This window comes from Saccoglossus kowalevskii, chromosome 6 (genome assembly GCF_978046115.1).
Source record: "Saccoglossus kowalevskii chromosome 6, keSacKowa6.1, whole genome shotgun sequence".
In the NCBI taxonomy this organism is placed as follows: domain Eukaryota; kingdom Metazoa; phylum Hemichordata; class Enteropneusta; family Harrimaniidae; genus Saccoglossus; species Saccoglossus kowalevskii.
Genome location: NC_140646.1, coordinates 864,994 through 885,539, shown reverse-complemented (window position 1 = coordinate 885,539; position 20,546 = coordinate 864,994). Strand labels below are relative to the sequence as shown.

Below are 20,546 nucleotides of genomic sequence, written 5' to 3'. Positions count from 1 at the left end.
AAATATTTATTGTTTTTAGAATTTATTGTTTAGTAAAATAATATTGCTTTGTAATGAATAATTATCTATATTACACTGACGTATGCGAATTGACACACAAAACATTTGTGTCATTAGCATAATATAGTGTTATTCGTAACATATGTCATATATATGTTGTTCCACGCATGTGGTCAAATTTATTGTTAGTTTGATTTACTTTAACTCAAATAAAAAAAGAACAAGTAGACCAGAGAGTTACAAATCAGGACAATCAGATTTATTATACTATTTAATCATACAAGATACAACACCACAAGTATACAAGAATTCATACAAACTGGGAAACCGAGACAGAAATCATTGCATAACACGCCAAAGCATGGACATAACACACATATTATAAATAGAATGGTAAGTTGCATGCGATATGGGTAAAGAACAGAAGCCAGGACAATAATTCAACCGTTTTGTGAGGTATTTTTGTTAAATAAGCTTTCGGGCTATAATCATCAAAATCACGCAATCCATGATTCTCCACACATGTCGACGCCACACAAAACATTATCATTGTTCGTTTTGAAAGATACAAATATATATCAAGCGTAATAAATACTTATGTCATGGACAGTTTTAAATAAGCGCATCCACAAGCTGTCGCAATTTTTGGATGGTTAATGGTTAAACACTACTTTAGTTTTCAAGGGTGTGTCCACCTCTTTTAAATGGGACTATGTATTTTCTGGCTCCAAGAGTAAATATCATAATCTGCTTTGGAATAATTTGGAAAAAGCACCATTTGAAAATAACAATATCAACTAAATTATTGCCTGTCAGGTAAAAAAACACCCGTATGTACATTAAAATTATTTCTGATTCTCATGAGACGCATACATATATAGACACAAATCTCGAAATGTACATTCTGTCACATTTACATATACGTTATATTTCACAAATGTTACTGCGCAAGTAGGAAAGAAAGTAGTTTTTAAATATGCTATTATGCCAACGTCATCAACAGATTATTCGAGGTAGAGCTGCAAAGCCTATTTGCATCGCGTTTTATATCCATTCAATGGTTGAACGTATTTTTATGTGTATGTACCAATTAACTTATTGCTTGCTATATATCGTTCAAGCAGCTGAGGGGATAAACTGTAAGTGAACCATCTATGCATGCATGCATGCCTAAATGAACTGTCACCAGCGCAAAATAATAAAAAATTACTTTTTGAATAAATAAGCCTTTCTTATTTAATACACTGGAATGCGTTTTTGTCGATTCTTACCTTAATAATTATGTACTCAAACAGGTTTCCGTCGGAATTATTTTTACAACTGCGATGTTATTACTCACTAGTCATTAGTAATATATTATGTCATTATGAAAAACAAACTTAATAGAAATACATCTTAGATACCAATCCACAATGTATTAGTGCAGCTAAACACTTGGACGCATTCACGATCCAAAAGACAACATCTTGCCGCATATCTTCTTAATAAGTGAGGTTATCAAACCCAGGCGTTATATGTATAGCGTTCAATGTTCAATATTGTCGGCATTAAGCCGTGACAACAAATACTATGTTTGGAATATGCCACACACACACACAAACAAACAAACACAAAAAGAATGTATATTAGAAAACAGTCATCAATTACCACTACGGCCATATTGATCAAAAGTAACGTTTCGTGGACTGTTGTGATTAATTAGTCTTGGTAATTCCCTGTAGAGGCGAAAACATATTCAACCACCATTTTGAAAAGACTCAAATAAAAAGATTATTTCTCAACAGCAAAACATAGACGAGAACTGTTGAGTTGATTTCCCATTCACCAACACTCATTATAACGAGACAATATTCATTGCCACTGACAGCAGAGTGGATTCATTACAATGGCTACGCCACATGTATGTGAACACGTCCATTATTCCTGAAGGGTCCTTGTACGGTTGCCTTTATTGAGGCAGCTTCATTTCCACGATATTCCGTCTCGCAAGGCGTTTTAATAAATTTCTTCTCCATACCATTTTAAACCGCTGTAGGCTCCGGTTCCTTTTTCTCATCTGATTTTTTCATCCTTTTTTTACGATCGTTCTTCTTCTCAATTCTTTTATATATATACATAGCGAACATAGCAATTAGGAATCCAGCTATGAGAACTCCGATTATTATGCCAACTATGGTGTCGCCGGAAACTATTTTATCTGTCAACAAAATAGATACAATGAATTGGGTTGTGAGAAAAATGTCAAATTTTAAAAAGTTTACTGTCTTAACTGCTGTACTCCTATGCTTTTATGTTCGCAAATTTCGCACTGGAAAACGCAAAGTAAAAAAAAGATTAAAAAACGCGCAGTGTGTTGTATAAGTCTTCGTATAAGCGCGTTTGTGTCTGCGCGAGAGACGACAGTTTTCCAGCCGATAGCGTGGCGCGCTGCGAACTTCGAGGTTCTGCCTTATATATGAGATCGAATCGTTTTATGGCTGTTCCTCACTAGTTATCTCATCGATAGATTGGTGTAATTACTTCTGATAATCTGACAATTGGACATCTGATAATATGCATAACAAGACAAAGCTTCAGCTTGGGAACAAACATCGTAAATCTGAAAGATCCTCTCAAAAGGCATACATGTATATTGTCTGATAGCACTGATGATATGATAAACGTGAATGTCTGGCTTATCTGTCTGGTTTGCTATTTATATACTATTATATTGTTGTGTCGTCTTATGTGTGGCTGCAGATCTCGTAATTAATATATTCGTCGTTTGTGTTCTTGGGGCTGTGTTTGTTTTGTTTTCGCTACGAAGTTGATAATATGAAAAGCTGATAATCTGCAAACATCATAGCCACAATGCTAGTCTTAGTCAAACAGTTTGCTTAGGCTTGCTGGACATTTCCATTTGAGGAACGGATGTGCGATGCACCCAAGAGGTCTGTAAATTATGTTTACCATGATTTTGAATTAGTGTGTATATGCTTGTGTTATTTTCAGTTTACCATGATTTTGAATTAGTGTGTATATGCTTGTGTTATTTTCAGTTTACCATAATTTTGAATAAGTGTGTATATGCTTGTGTGATTTTCAGTTTACCGTGATGTTGAATTAGTGTGTATATGCTTGTGTTATTTTCAGTTTACCATGATTTTGAATTAGTGTGTATATGCTTGTGTTATTTTCAGTTTACCATGATTTTGAATTAGTGTGTATATGCTTGTGTTATTTTCAGTTTACCATGATTTTGAATTAGTGTGTATATGCTTGTGTTATTTTCAGTTTACGGTGATTTTGAATTAGTGTGTATATGCTTGTGTTATTTTTAGTTTACCATGATTTTGAATTTGTGTGTATATGCTTGTACTATTTTCAGTTTACAATGATTTTGAATTAGTGTGTATCAGCTTGTGTTATTTTCAGTTTACCATGATTTTGAATTTGTGTGTATATGCTTGTGTTATTTTCAGTTTGCCATGATTTTGATTAGTGTGTATATGCTTGTGTTATTTTCAGTTTACCATGATTTTGAATTAGTGTGTATATGCTTGTGTTATTTTCAGTATACCATGATTTTGAATTAGTGTGTATGCTTCTATTTTTTTCAGTTTACCATAATTTTGAATTAGTGTGTATACGCTTGTGTTATTTTCAGTTTACCATGATTGTAAATTAGTGTGTATATGCTTGTGTTATTTTCAGTTTACCATGATTTTGAATTAGTGTGTATATGCTTGGGTTATTTTCAGTTTACCATGATTTTGAATTAGTGTGTATATTCTTGTGTTATTTTCTGTTTACCATGATTTTGAATATGTGTGTATATGCTTGTGTGATTTTCAGTTTACCGTGATTTTGAATTAGTGTGTATATGCTTGTGTTATTTTCAGTTTACCATGATTTTGATTAGTGTGTATATGCTTGTGTTATTTTGAGTTTACCGTGATTTTGAATTAGTGTGTATATGCTTGTGTTATTTTCAGTTTACCATGATTTTGAATTATTCTGTATACGCTTGTGTTATTTTCAGTTTACCATGATTTTGAATTAGTGTGTATACGCTTGTGTTATTTTCAGTTTACCATGATTGTAAATTAGTGTGTATATGCTTGTGTTATTTTCAGTTTACCATGATTTTGAATTAGTGTGTATATGCTTGGGTTATTTTCAGTTTACCATGATTTTGAATTAGTGTGTATATTCTTGTGTTATTTTCTGTTTACCATGATTTTGAATATGTGTGTATATGCTTGTGTGATTTTCAGTTTACCGTGATTTTGAATTAGTGTGTATATGCTTGTGTTATTTTCAGTTTACGGTGATTTTGAATTAGTGTGTATATGCTTGTGTTATTTTTAGTTTACCATGATTTTGAATTTGTGTGTATATGCTTGTACTATTTTCAGTTTACAATGATTTTGAATTAGTGTGTATATGCTTGTGTTATTTTCAGTTTACCGTGATTTTGAATTAGTGTGTATATGCTTGGGTTATTTTCAGTTTACCATGATTTTTAATTAGTGTGTATATGCTTGTGTTATTTTCAGTTTATTAGTGTGTATATGCTTGTGTTATTTTCAGTTTACCATGATTTTGAATTAGTGTGTATATGCTTGGGTTATTTTCAGTTTACCATGATTTTGAATTAGTGTGTATATTCTTGTGTTATTTTCTGTTTACCATGATTTTGAATATGTGGGTATATGCTTGTGTGATTTTCAGTTTACCATGATTTTGAATTAGTGTGTATATGTTTGTGTTATTTTCAGTTTACAATGATTTTGAATTAGTGTGTATATGCTTGTGTTATTTTCAGTTTACCATGATTTTGATTAGTGTGTATATGCTTGTGTTATTTTGAGTTTACCGTGATTTTGAATTAGTGTGTATATGCTTGTGTTATTTTCAGTTTACCATGATTTTGATTAGTGTGTATATGCTTGTGTTATTTTCAGTTTACGTTGATTTTGAATTAGTGTGTATATGCTTGTGTTATTTTCAGTTTAGCGTGATTTTGAATTAGTGTGTATATGCTTGTTTTATTTTCAGTTTACCATGATTTTGAATTAGTGTGTATATGCTTGTGTTATTTTCAGTTTACCGTGATTTTGAATTAGTGTGTATATGCTTGTGTTATTTTCAGTATACCATGATTTTGAATTAGTGTGTATGCTTCTATTTTTTTCAGTTTACCATAATTTTGAATTAGTGTGTATACGCTTGTGTTATTTTCAGTTTACCATGATTGTAAATTAGTGTGTATATGCTTGTGTTATTGTCAGTTTACAATGATTTTGAATTAGTGTGTATATGTTTGGGTTATTTTCAGTTTACCATGATTTTGAATTAGTGTGTATATTCTTGTGTTATTTTCTGTTTACCATGATTTTGAATATGTGTGTATATGCTTGTGTGATTTTCAGTTTACCGTGATTTTGAATTAGTGTGTATATGCTTGTGTTATTTTCAGTTTACCATGATTTTGATTAGTGTGTATATGCTTGTGTTATTTTGAGTTTACCGTGATTTTGAATTAGTGTGTATATGCTTGTGTTATTTTCAGTTTACCATGATTTTGAATTATTCTGTATACGCTTGTGTTATTTTCAGTTTACCATGATTTTGAATTAGTGTGTATGCTTCTATTTTTTTCAATTTACCATAATTTTGAATTAGTGTGTATATGCTTGTGTTATTTTCAGTTTACCGTGATTTTGAATTAGTGTGTATATGCTTGTGTTATTTTCAGTTTATTAGTGTGTATATGCTTGTGTTATTTTCAGTTTACCATGATTTTGAATTAGTGTGTATATGCTTGGGTTATTTTCAGTTTACCATGATTTTGAATTAGTGTGTATATTCTTGTGTTATTTTATGTTTACCATGATTTTGAATATGTGGGTATATGCTTGTGTGATTTTCAGTTTACCATGATTTTGAATTAGTGTGTATATGCTTGTGTTATTTTCAGTTTACAATGATTTTGAATTAGTGTGTATATGCTTGTGTTATTTTCAGTTTACCATGATTTTGATTAGTGTGTATATGCTTGTGTTATTTTGAGTTTACCGTGATTTTGAATTAGTGTGTATATGCTTGTGTTATTTTCAGTTTACCATGATTTTGATTAGTGTGTATATGCTTGTGTTATTTTCAGTTTACGTTGATTTTGAATTAGTGTGTATATGCTTGTGTTATTTTCAGTTTAGCGTGATTTTGAATTAGTGTGTATATGCTTGTTTTATTTTCAGTTTACCATGATTTTGAATTAGTGTGTATATGCTTGTGTTATTTTCAGTTTACCGTGATTTTGAATTAGTGTGTATATGCATATGTTTTGAATTAGTGTGTATATGCTTGTGTTATTTTCAGTTTACCATGATTTTGAATTAGTGTGTATATGCTTGGGTTATTTTCAGTTTACCATGATTTTGAATTAGTGTGTATATGCTTGGGTTATTTTCAGTTTACCATGATTTTGAATTAGTGTGTATATGCTTGTGTTATTTTCAGTTTACCGTGATTTTGAATTAGTGTGTATATGCTTGTGTTATTTTCAGTTTACCATGATTTTGAATTAGTGTGTATATGCTTGTGTTATTTTCAGTTTACCATAATTTTGAATTGGTGTGTATATGGTTGTGTTATTTTCAGTTTACCATGATTTTGAATTAGTGCGTGTGCTTCTATTTTTTTCAGTTTACCATAATTTTGAATTAGTGTGTATATGCTTGTGTTATTTTCAGTTTACCATGATTTTGAATTAGTGTGTATATGCTTGGGTTATTTTCAGTTTACCATGATTTTGAATTAGTGTGTATATGCTTGTGTTATTTTCAGTTTACCATGATTTTGAATTAGTGTGTATATGCTTGTGTTATTTTCAGTTTACTATAATTTTGAATTAGTGTGTATATGCTCGTGTTATTTTCAGTTTACAATGATTTTGAATTAGTGTGTATATGCTTGTGTTATTTTCAGTTTATTAGTGTGTATATGCTTGTGTTATTTTCAGTTTACCATGATTTTGAATTAGTGTGTATATGCTTGTGTTATTTTCAGTTTACCAAGATTTTGAATTAGTGTGTATATGCTTGTGTTATTTTCAGTTTACCATGATTTTTAATTAGTGTGTATATGCTTGTGTTATTTTCAGTTTACCATGATTTTGAATTAGTGTGTATATGCTTGTGTTATTTTCAGTTTACCAAGATTTTGAATTAGTGTGTATATGCTTGTGTTATTTTCAGTTTACCGTGATTTTGAATTAGTGTGTATATGCTTGGGTTATTTTCAGTTTACAATAATTTCGAATTAGTGTGTATATGCTTATGTTATTTTCAGTTTACCATGATTTTGAATTAGTGTGTATATGCTTGTGTTATTTTCAGTTTACCATAATTTTGAATTAGTGTGTATATGCTTGTGTTATTTTCAGTTTAATATAATTTTGAATTAGTGTGTATATGCTTGTGTTATTTTCAGTTTACCATGATTTTGAATTAGTGTGTATATGCTTGTGTTATTTTCAGTTTACCATGATTTTTAATTAGTGTGTATATGCTTGTGTTATTTTCAGTTTACCAAGATTTTGAATTAGTGTGTATATGCTTGTGTTATTTTCAGTTTACCGTGATTTTGAATTAGTGTGTATATGCTTGGGTTATTTTCAGTTTACCATGATTTTTAATTAGTGTGTATATGCTTGTGTTATTTTCAGTTTACTAGTGTGTATATGCTTGTGTTATTTTCAGTTTACCATGATTTTGAATTAGTGTGTATATGCTTGTGTTATTTTCAGTTTAGCGTGATTTTGAATTAGTGTGTATATGCTTGTTTTATTTTCAGTTTACCATGATTTTGAATTAGTGTGTATATGCTTGTGTTATTTTCAGTTTACCGTGATTTTGAATTAGTGTGTATATGCTTGTGTTATTGTCAGTTTAATATAATTTTGAATTAGTGTGTATATGCTTGTGTTATTTTCAGTTTACAATGATTTTGAATTAGTGTGTATATGCTTGTGTTATTTTCAGTTTACCATGATTTTGATTAGTGTGTATATGCTTGTGTAATTTTGAGTTTACCGTGATTTTGAATTAGTGTGTATATGCCTGTGTTATTTTCAGTTTACCATGATTTTGAATTATTCTGTATATGCTTGTGTTATTTTCAGTTTACCATGATTTTTAATTAGTGTGTATATGCTTGTGTTATTTTCAGTTTACCATGATTTTGAATTAGTGTGTATATGCTTGTGTTATTTTCAGTTTACCATGATTTTGAATTAGTGTGTATATACTTGTGTTATTTTCAGTTTACCATAATTTTGAATTAGTGTGTATATGCTTGTGTTATTTTCAGTTTACCATGATTTTGAATTAGTGTGTATGCTTCTATTTTTTTCAGTTTACCATAATTTTGAATTAGTGAGTATATGCTTGTGTTATTTTCAGTTTACCATGATTTTGAATTAGTGTGTATATGCTTGTGTTATTTTCAGTTTACAATGATTTTGAATTAGTGTGTATATGCTTGTGTTATTTTCAATTTACTATGATTTTGAATTAGTGTGTATATGCTTGGGTTATTTTCAGTTTGCCATGATTTTGATCAGTGTGTATATGCTTGTGTTATTTTCAGTTTACCATGATTTTGAATTAGTGTGTATATGCTTGTGTTATTTTCAGTTTACCATGATTTTGAATTAGTGTGTATATGCTTGTGTTATTTTCAGTTTACCATGATTTTTAATTAATGTGTATATGCTTGTGTTATTTTCAGTTTACCATGATTTTGAATTAGTGTGTATATGCTTGGGTTATTTTCAGTTTACCATGATTTTGAATTAGTGTGTATATGCTTGTGTTATTTTCAGTTTACCATGATTTTGAATTAGTGTGTATATGCTTGTGTTATTTTCAGTTTACCATAATTTTGAATTAGTGTGTATATGCTTGCGTTATTTTCAGTTTACCATGATTTTGAATTAGTGTGTATATTCTTGTGTTATTTTCTGTTTACCATGATTTTGAATATGTGTGTATATGCTTGTGTGATTTTCAGTTTACCATGATTTTGAATTAGTGTGTATATGCTTGTGTTATTTTCAGTTTACCATGATTTTGAATTAGTGTGTATATGCTTGTGTTATTTTCAGTTTACGTTGATTTTGAATTAGTGTGTATATGCTTGTGTTATTTACAGTTTACCATGATTTTGAATTTGTGTGTATGCTTGTATTTTTTCAGTTTACCATAATTTCGAATTAGTGTGTATATGCTTGTATTATTTTCATTTTACCATAATTTTGAATTAGTGTGTATATGCTTGTGTTATTTTCAGTTTACCATGATTTTGAATTAGTGTTATATGCTTGTGTTATTTTCAGCTTACCATGATTTTGAATTAGTGTGTATATGCTTGTGTTATTTTCAGTTTACCATGATTTTGAATTAGTGTGTATATGCTTGTGTTATTTTCAGTTTACCATAATTTTGAATTAGTGTGTATATGCTTGTGTTATTTTCAGTTTACCATGATTTTGAATTAGTGTGTATATGCTTGTGTTATTTTCAGTTTACCGTGATTTTGAATTAGTGTGTTTATGCTTGTTTTATTTTCAGTTTACCATGATTTTGAATTAGTGTGTATATGCTTGTGTTATTTTCAGTTTACCATGATTTTGAATTAGTGTGTATATGCTTGTGTTATTTTCAGTTTAATATAATTTTGAATTAGTGTGTATATGCTTGTGTTATTTTCAGTTTACCATTATTTTGAATTAGTGTGCATATGCTTGTTATTTTAAGTTTACCATGATTTTGAATTTGTGTGTATGCTTGTATTTTTTTCAGTTTACCATAATTTCGAATTAGTGTGTATATGCTTGTGTTATTTTCAGTTTACCGTGATTTTGAATTAGTGTGTATATGCTTGTATTATTTTCAGTTTACCATGATTTTGAATTAGTGTGTATATGCTTGTGTTATTTTCAGTTTACCGTGATTTTGAATTAGTGTGTATATGCTTGTGTTATTTTCAGTTTACCATGATTTTGAATTAGTGTGTATATGCTTGTGTTATTTTCAGTTTACCATGATTTTGAATTAGTGTGTATATGCTTGTGTTATTTTCAGCTTACCGTGATTTTGAATTAGTGTGTATATGCTTGTTTTATTTTCAGTTTAATATAATTTTGAATTAGTGTGTATGTGCTTGTGTTATTTTCAGTTTAATATAATTATGAATTAGTGTGTATATGCTTGTGTTATTTTCAGTTTACCGTGATTTTCAATTAGTGTGTATATGCTTGTGTTATTTTCAGTTTAATATAATTTTGAATTAGTGTGTATATGCTTGTGTTATTTTCAGTTTACAATGATTTTGAATTAGTGTGTATATGCTTGTGTTATTTTCAGTTTATTAGTGTGTATATGCTTGTGTTATTTTCAGTTTACCATGATTTTGAATTAGTGTGTATATGCTTGTGTTATTTTCAGTTTACGTTGATTTTGAATTAGTGTGTATATGCTTGTGTTATTTACAGTTTACCATGATTTTGAATTTGTGTGTATGCTTGTATTTTTTCAGTTTACCATAATTTCGAATTAGTGTGTATATGCTTGTATTATTTTCATTTTACCATAATTTTGAATTAGTGTGTATATTATTGTGTTATTTTCAGTTTACCATGATTTTGAATTAGTGTTATATGCTTGTGTTATTTTCAGCTTACCATGATTTTGAATTAGTGTGTATATGCTTGTGTTATTTTCAGTTTACCATGATTTTGAATTAGTGTGTATATGCTTGTGTTATTTTCAGTTTACCATAATTTTGAATTAGTGTGTATATGCTTGTGTTATTTTCAGTTTAATATAATTTTGAATTAGTGTGTATATGCTTGTGTTATTTTCAGTTTACCATGATTTTAAATTAGTGTGTATATGCTTGTGTTATTTTCAGGTTACCATGATTTTGAATTAGTGTGTATGCTTGTATTTTTTTTCAGTTTACCATAATTTTGAATTAGTGTGTATATGCTTGTGTTATTTTCAGTTTACCATGATTTTGAATTAGTGTGTATATGCTTGTGTTATTTTCAGTTTACCATGATTTTGAATTAGTGTGTATATGCTTGTGTTATTTTCAGTTTAATATAATTTTGAATTAGTGTGTATATGCTTGTGTTATTTTCAGTTTACCATGATTTTGAATTAGTGTGTATATGCTTGTGTTATTTTCAGTTTACCATGATTTTGAATTAGTGTGTATATGCTTGTGTTATTTTCAGTTTACCATGATTTTGAATTAGTGTGTATATGCTTGTGTTATTTTCAGTTTACCACGATTTTGAATTAGTGTGTATATGCTTGTGTTATTTTCAGTTTACCATGATTTTGAATTAGTGTGTATATGCTTGCGTTATTTTCAGTTTACCATGATTTTGAATTAGTGTGTATATGCTTGTGTTATTTTCAGTTTACCACGATTTTGAATCAGTGTGTATATGCTTGTGTTATTTTCAGTTTACCATGATTTTGAATTAGTGTGTATATGCTTGCGTTATTTTCAGTTTACCATAATTTTGAATTAGTGTGTATATGCTTGTGTTATTTTCAGTTTACCATGATTTTGAATTAGTGTTATATGCTTGTGTTATTTTCAGTTTACCATGATTTTGAATTAGTGTGTATATGCTTGTGTTATTTTCAGTTTACCATGATTTTGAATTAGTGTGTATATGCTTGTGTTATTTTCAGTTTACCATAATTTTGAATTAGTGTGTATATGCTTGTATTTTTTTCAGTTTACCATAATTTCGAATTAGTGTGTATATGCTTGTGTTATTTTCAGTTTACCGTGATTTTGAATTAGTGTGTATATGCTTGTGTTATTTTCAGTTTACCATGATTTTGAATTAGTGTGTATATGCTTGTGTTATTTTCAGTTTACCGTGATTTTGAATTAGTGTGTATATGCTTGTTTTATTTTCAGTTTAATATAATGTTGAATTAGTGTGTATATGCTTGTGTTATTTTCAGTTTAATATAATTATGAATTAGTGTGTATATGCTTGTGTTATTTTCAGTTTACCGTGATTTTCAATTAGTGTGTATATGCTTGTGTTATTTTCAGTTTACCGTGATTTTCAATTAGTGTGTATATGCTTGTGTTATTTTCAGTTTAATATAATTTTGAATTAGTGTGTATATGCTTGTGTTATTTTCAGTTTACAATGATTTTGAATTAGTGTGTATATGCTTGTGTTATTTTCAGTTTATTAGTGTGTATATGCTTGTGTTATTTTCAGTTTACCATGATTTTGAATTAGTGTGTATATGCTTGTGTTATTTTCAGTTTACGTTGATTTTGAATTAGTGTGTATATGCTTGTGTTATTTACAGTTTACCATGATTTTGAATTTGTGTGTATGCTTGTATTTTTTCAGTTTACCATAATTTCGAATTAGTGTGTATATGCTTGTATTATTTTCATTTTACCATAATTTTGAATTAGTGTGTATATGCTTGTGTTATTTTCAGTTTACCATGATTTTGAATTAGTGTTATATGCTTGTGTTATTTTCAGCTTACCATGATTTTGATTTAGTGTGTATATGCTTGGGTTATTTTCAGTTTACCATGATTTTGAATTAGTGTGTATATTCTTGTGTTATTTTCTGTTTACCATGATTTTGAATATGTGTGTATATGCTTGTGTGATTTTCAGTTTACCGTGATTTTGAATTAGTGTGTATATGCTTGTGTTATTTTCAGTTTACGGTGATTTTGAATTAGTGTGTATATGCTTGTGTTATTTTTAGTTTACCATGATTTTGAATTTGTGTGTATATGCTTGTACTATTTTCAGTTTACAATGATTTTGAATTAGTGTGTATATGCTTGTGTTATTTTCAGTTTACCGTGATTTTGAATTAGTGTGTATATGCTTGGGTTATTTTCAGTTTACCATGATTTTTAATTAGTGTGTATATGCTTGTGTTATTTTCAGTTTATTAGTGTGTATATGCTTGTGTTATTTTCAGTTTACCATGATTTTGAATTAGTGTGTATATGCTTGGGTTATTTTCAGTTTACCATGATTTTGAATTAGTGTGTATATTCTTGTGTTATTTTCTGTTTACCATGATTTTGAATATGTGGGTATATGCTTGTGTGATTTTCAGTTTACCATGATTTTGAATTAGTGTGTATATGTTTGTGTTATTTTCAGTTTACAATGATTTTGAATTAGTGTGTATATGCTTGTGTTATTTTCAGTTTACCATGATTTTGATTAGTGTGTATATGCTTGTGTTATTTTGAGTTTACCGTGATTTTGAATTAGTGTGTATATGCTTGTGTTATTTTCAGTTTACCATGATTTTGATTAGTGTGTATATGCTTGTGTTATTTTCAGTTTACGTTGATTTTGAATTAGTGTGTATATGCTTGTGTTATTTTCAGTTTAGCGTGATTTTGAATTAGTGTGTATATGCTTGTTTTATTTTCAGTTTACCATGATTTTGAATTAGTGTGTATATGCTTGTGTTATTTTCAGTTTACCGTGATTTTGAATTAGTGTGTATATGCTTGTGTTATTTTCAGTATACCACGATTTTGAATTAGTGTGTATGCTTCTATTTTTTTCAGTTTACCATAATTTTGAATTAGTGTGTATACGCTTGTGTTATTTTCAGTTTACCATGATTGTAAATTAGTGTGTATATGCTTGTGTTATTGTCAGTTTACAATGATTTTGAATTAGTGTGTATATGCTTGGGTTATTTTCAGTTTACCATGATTTTGAATTAGTGTGTATATTCTTGTGTTATTTTCTGTTTACCATGATTTTGAATATGTGTGTATATGCTTGTGTGATTTTCAGTTTACCGTGATTTTGAATTAGTGTGTATATGCTTGTGTTATTTTCAGTTTACCATGATTTTGATTAGTGTGTATATGCTTGTGTTATTTTGAGTTTACCGTGATTTTGAATTAGTGTGTATATGCTTGTGTTATTTTCAGTTTACCATGATTTTGAATTATTCTGTATACGCTTGTGTTATTTTCAGTTTACCATGATTTTGAATTAGTGTGTATGCTTCTATTTTTTTCAATTTACCATAATTTTGAATTAGTGTGTATATGCTTGTGTTATTTTCAGTTTACCGTGATTTTGAATTAGTGTGTATATGCTTGGGTTATTTTCAATTTACCATGATTTTTAATTAGTGTGTATATGCTTGTGTTATTTTCAGTTTATTAGTGTGTATATGCTTGTGTTATTTTCAGTTTACCATGATTTTGAATTAGTGTGTATATGCTTGGGTTATTTTCAGTTTACCATGATTTTGAATTAGTGTGTATATTCTTGTGTTATTTTATGTTTACCATGATTTTGAATATGTGGGTATATGCTTGTGTGATTTTCAGTTTACCATGATTTTGAATTAGTGTGTATATGCTTGTGTTATTTTCAGTTTACAATGATTTTGAATTAGTGTGTATATGCTTGTGTTATTTTCAGTTTACCATGATTTTGATTAGTGTGTATATGCTTGTGTTATTTTGAGTTTACCGTGATTTTGAATTAGTGTGTATATGCTTGTGTTATTTTCAGTTTACCATGATTTTGATTAGTGTGTATATGCTTGTGTTATTTTCAGTTTACGTTGATTTTGAATTAGTGTGTATATGCTTGTGTTATTTTCAGTTTAGCGTGATTTTGAATTAGTGTGTATATGCTTGTTTTATTTTCAGTTTACCATGATTTTGAATTAGTGTGTATATGCTTGTGTTATTTTCAGTTTACCGTGATTTTGAATTAGTGTGTATATGCATATGTTTTGAATTAGTGTGTATATGCTTGTGTTATTTTCAGTTTACCATGATTTTGAATTAGTGTGTATATGCTTGGGTTATTTTCAGTTTACCATGATTTTGAATTAGTGTGTATATGCTTGGGTTATTTTCAGTTTACCATGATTTTGAATTAGTGTGTATATGCTTGTGTTATTTTCAGTTTACCGTGATTTTGAATTAGTGTGTATATGCTTGTGTTATTTTCAGTTTACAATGATTTTGAATTAGTGTGTATATGCTTGTGTTATTTTCAGTTTACCATAATTTTGAATTGGTGTGTATATGGTTGTGTTATTTTCAGTTTACCATGATTTTGAATTAGTGCGTGTGCTTCTATTTTTTTCAGTTTACCATAATTTTGAATTAGTGTGTATATGCTTGTGTTATTTTCAGTTTACCATGATTTTGAATTAGTGTGTATATGCTTGGGTTATTTTCAGTTTACCATGATTTTGAATTAGTGTGTATATGCTTGTGTTATTTTCAGTTTACCATGATTTTGAATTAGTGTGTATATGCTTGTGTTATTTTCAGTTTACTATAATTTTGAATTAGTGTGTATATGCTCGTGTTATTTTCAGTTTACAATGATTTTGAATTAGTGTGTATATGCTTGTGTTATTTTCAGTTTATTAGTGTGTATATGCTTGTGTTATTTTCAGTTTACCATGATTTTGAATTAGTGTGTATATGCTTGTGTTATTTTCAGTTTACCAAGATTTTGAATTAGTGTGTATATGCTTGTGTTATTTTCAGTTTACCATGATTTTTAATTAGTGTGTATATGCTTGTGTTATTTTCAGTTTACCATGATTTTGAATTAGTGTGTATATGCTTGTGTTATTTTCAGTTTACCAAGATTTTGAATTAGTGTGTATATGCTTGTGTTATTTTCAGTTTACCGTGATTTTGAATTAGTGTGTATATGCTTGGGTTATTTTCAGTTTACAATAATTTCGAATTAGTGTGTATATGCTTATGTTATTTTCAGTTTACCATGATTTTGAATTAGTGTGTATATGCTTGTGTTATTTTCAGTTTACCATAATTTTGAATTAGTGTGTATATGCTTGTGTTATTTTCAGTTTAATATAATTTTGAATTAGTGTGTATATGCTTGTGTTATTTTCAGTTTACCATGATTTTGAATTAGTGTGTATATGCTTGTGTTATTTTCAGTTTACCAAGATTTTGAATTAGTGTGTATATGCTTGTGTTATTTTCAGTTTACCGTGATTTAGAATTAGTGTGTATATGCTTGGGTTATTTTCAGTTTACCATGATTTTTAATTAGTGTGTATATGCTTGTGTTATTTTCAGTTTACTAGTGTGTATATGCTTGTGTTATTTTCAGTTTACCATGATTTTGAATTAGTGTGTATATGCTTGTGTTATTTTCAGTTTAGCGTGATTTTGAATTAGTGTGTATATGCTTGTTTTATTTTCAGTTTACCATGATTTTGAATTAGTGTGTATATGCTTGTGTTATTTTCAGTTTACCGTGATTTTGAATTAGTGTGTATATGCTTGTGTTATTGTCAGTTTAATATAATTTTGAATTAGTGTGTATATGCTTGTGTTATTTTCAGTTTACAATGATTTTGAATTAGTGTGTATATGCTTGTGTTATTTTCAGTTTACCATGATTTTGATTAGTGTGTATATGCTTGTGTAATTTTGAGTTTACCGTGATTTTGAATTAGTGTGTATATGCCTGTGTTATTTTCAGTTTACCATGATTTTGAATTATTCTGTATATGCTTGTGTTATTTTCAGTTTACCATGATTTTTAATTAGTGTGTATATGCTTGTGTTATTTTCAGTTTACCATGATTTTGAATTAGTGTGTATATGCTTGTGTTATTTTCAGTTTACCATGATTTTGAATTAGTGTGTATATACTTGTGTTATTTTCAGTTTACCATAATTTTGAATTAGTGTGTATATGCTTGTGTTATTTTCAGTTTACCATGATTTTGAATTAGTGTGTATGCTTCTATTTTTTTCAGTTTACCATAATTTTGAATTAGTGAGTATATGCTTGTGTTATTTTCAGTTTACCATGATTTTGAATTAGTGTGTATATGCTTGTGTTATTTTCAGTTTACAATGATTTTGAATTAGTGTGTATATGCTTGTGTTATTTTCAATTTACTATGATTTTGAATTAGTGTGTATATGCTTGGGTTATTTTCAGTTTGCCATGATTTTGATCAGTGTGTATATGCTTGTGTTATTTTCAGTTTACCATGATTTTGAATTAGTGTGTATATGCTTGTGTTATTTTCAGTTTACCATGATTTTGAATTAGTGTGTATATGCTTGTGTTATTTTCAGTTTACCATGATTTTTAATTAATGTGTATATGCTTGTGTTATTTTCAGTTTACCATGATTTTGAATTAGTGTGTATATGCTTGGGTTATTTTCAGTTTACCATGATTTTGAATTAGTGTGTATATGCTTGTGTTATTTTCAGTTTACCATGATTTTGAATTAGTGTGTATATGCTTGTGTTATTTTCAGTTTACCATAATTTTGAATTAGTGTGTATATGCTTGCGTTATTTTCAGTTTACCATGATTTTGAATTAGTGTGTATATTCTTGTGTTATTTTCTGTTTACCATGATTTTGAATATGTGTGTATATGCTTGTGTGATTTTCAGTTTACCATGATTTTGAATTAGTGTGTATATGCTTGTGTTATTTTCAGTTTACCATGATTTTGAATTAGTGTGTATATGCTTGTGTTATTTTCAGTTTACGTTGATTTTGAATTAGTGTGTATATGCTTGTGTTATTTACAGTTTACCATGATTTTGAATTTGTGTGTATGCTTGTATTTTTTCAGTTTACCATAATTTCGAATTAGTGTGTATATGCTTGTATTATTTTCATTTTACCATAATTTTGAATTAGTGTGTATATGCTTGTGTTATTTTCAGTTTACCATGATTTTGAATTAGTGTTATATGCTTGTGTTATTTTCAGCTTACCATGATTTTGAATTAGTGTGTATATGCTTGTGTTATTTTCAGTTTACCATGATTTTGAATTAGTGTGTATATGCTTGTGTTATTTTCAGTTTACCATAATTTTGAATTAGTGTGTATATGCTTGTGTTATTTTCAGTTTACCATGATTTTGAATTAGTGTGTATATGCTTGTGTTATTTTCAGTTTACCGTGATTTTGAATTAGTGTGTATATGCTTGTTTTATTTTCAGTTTACCATGATTTTGAATTAGTGTGTATATGCTTGTGTTATTTTCAGTTTACCATGATTTTGAATTAGTGTGTATATGCTTGTGTTATTTTCAGTTTAATATAATTTTGAATTAGTGTGTATATGCTTGTGTTATTTTCAGTTTACCATTATTTTGAATTAGTGTGCATATGCTTGTTATTTTAAGTTTACCATGATTTTGAATTTGTGTGTATGCTTGTATTTTTTTCAGTTTACCATAATTTCGAATTAGTGTGTATATGCTTGTGTTATTTTCAGTTTACCGTGATTTTGAATTAGTGTGTATATGCTTGTGTTATTTTCAGTTTACCATGATTTTGAATTAGTGTGTATATGCTTGTGTTATTTTCAGTTTACCGTGATTTTGAATTAGTGTGTATATGCTTGTGTTATTTTCAGTTTACCATGATTTTGAATTAGTGTGTATATGCTTGTGTTATTTTCAGTTTACCATGATTTTGAATTAGTGTGTATATGCTTGTGTTATTTTCAGCTTACCGTGATTTTGAATTAGTGTGTATATGCTTGTTTTATTTTCAGTTTAATATAATTTTGAATTAGTGTGTATATGCTTGTGTTATTTTCAGTTTAATATAATTATGAATTAGTGTGTATATGCTTGTGTTATTTTCAGTTTACCGTGATTTTCAATTAGTGTGTATATGCTTGGGTTATTTTCAGTTTACCATGATTTTGAATTAGTGTGTATATGCTTGTGTTATTTTCAGTTTACCATGATTTTGAATTAGTGTGTATATGCTTGTGTTATTTTCAGTTTACTATAATTTTGAATTAGTGTGTATATGCTCGTGTTATTTTCAGTTTACAATGATTTTGAATTAGTGTGTATATGCTTGTGTTATTTTCAGTTTATTAGTGTGTATATGCTTGTGTTATTTTCAGTTTACCATGATTTTGAATTAGTGTGTATATGCTTGTGTTATTTTCAGTTTACCAAGATTTTGAATTAGTGTGTATATGCTTGTGTTATTTTCAGTTTACCATGATTTTTAATTAGTGTGTATATGCTTGTGTTATTTTCAGTTTACCATGATTTTGAATTAGTGTGTATATGCTTGTGTTATTTTCAGTTTACCAAGATTTTGAATTAGTGTGTATATGCTTGTGTTATTTTCAGTTTACCGTGATTTTGAATTAGTGTGTATATGCTTGGGTTATTTTCAGTTTACAATAATTTCGAATTAGTGTGTATATGCTTATGTTATTTTCAGTTTACCATGATTTTGAATTAGTGTGTATATGCTTGTGTTATTTTCAGTTTACCATAATTTTGAATTAGTGTGTATATGCTTGTGTTATTTTCAGTTTAATATAATTTTGAATTAGTGTGTATATGCTTGTGTTATTTTCAGTTTACCATGATTTTGAATTAGTGTGTATATGCTTGTGTTATTTTCAGTTTACCAAGATTTTGAATTAGTGTGTATATGCTTGTGTTATTTTCAGTTTACCGTGATTTTGAATTAGTGTGTATATGCTTGGGTTATTTTCAGTTTACCATGATTTTTAATTAGTGTGTATATGCTTGTGTTATTTTCAGTTTACTAGTGTGTATATGCTTGTGTTATTTTCAGTTTACCATGATTTTGAATTAGTGTGTATATGCTTGTGTTATTTTCAGTTTAGCGTGATTTTGAATTAGTGTGTATATGCTTGTTTTATTTTCAGTTTACCATGATTTTGAATTAGTGTGTATATGCTTGTGTTATTTTCAGTTTACCGTGATTTTGAATTAGTGTGTATATGCTTGTGTTATTGTCAGTTTAATATAATTTTGAATTAGTGTGTATATGCTTGTGTTATTTTCAGTTTACAATGATTTTGAATTAGTGTGTATATGCTTGTGTTATTTTCAGTTTACCATGATTTTGATTAGTGTGTATATGCTTGTGTAATTTTGAGTTTACCGTGATTTTGAATTAGTGTGTATATGCCTGTGTTATTTTCAGTTTACCATGATTTTGAATTATTCTGTATATGCTTGTGTTATTTTCAGTTTACCATGATTTTTAATTAGTGTGTATATGCTTGTGTTATTTTCAGTTTACCATGATTTTGAATTAGTGTGTATATGCTTGTGTTATTTTCAGTTTACCATGATTTTGAATTAGTGTGTATATACTTGTGTTATTTTCAGTTTACCATAATTTTGAATTAGTGTGTATATGCTTGTGTTATTTTCAGTTTACCATGATTTTGAATTAGTGTGTATGCTTCTATTTTTTTCAGTTTACCATAATTTTGAATTAGTGAGTATATGCTTGTGTTATTTTCAGTTTACCATGATTTTGAATTAGTGTGTATATGCTTGTGTTATTTTCAGTTTACAATGATTTTGAATTAGTGTGTATATGCTTGTGTTATTTTCAATTTACTATGATTTTGAATTAGTGTGTATATGCTTGGGTTATTTTCAGT

The 20,546-nt window shown here is 28.4% G+C and overlaps 1 protein-coding gene across 2 annotated transcripts in view; it reads right to left on the bottom strand.

Annotated features, from left to right (window-relative positions):
* Positions 1 to 237: 237 nt before the first annotated feature.
* The window catches only part of LOC102804242 (uncharacterized), a 69,522-nt gene continuing 49,213 nt past the window's right edge, over positions 238 to 20,546 (bottom strand). For both annotated transcript variants that reach the window (XM_085500722.1, XM_085500723.1), the window contains exon 9: positions 238 to 2,197. In XM_085500722.1, the coding sequence (XP_085356848.1) occupies positions 2,022 to 2,197 (176 nt within the window). In that variant the 3' untranslated portion in view covers positions 238 to 2,021. The remainder of the gene's footprint in view (positions 2,198 to 20,546) is intronic.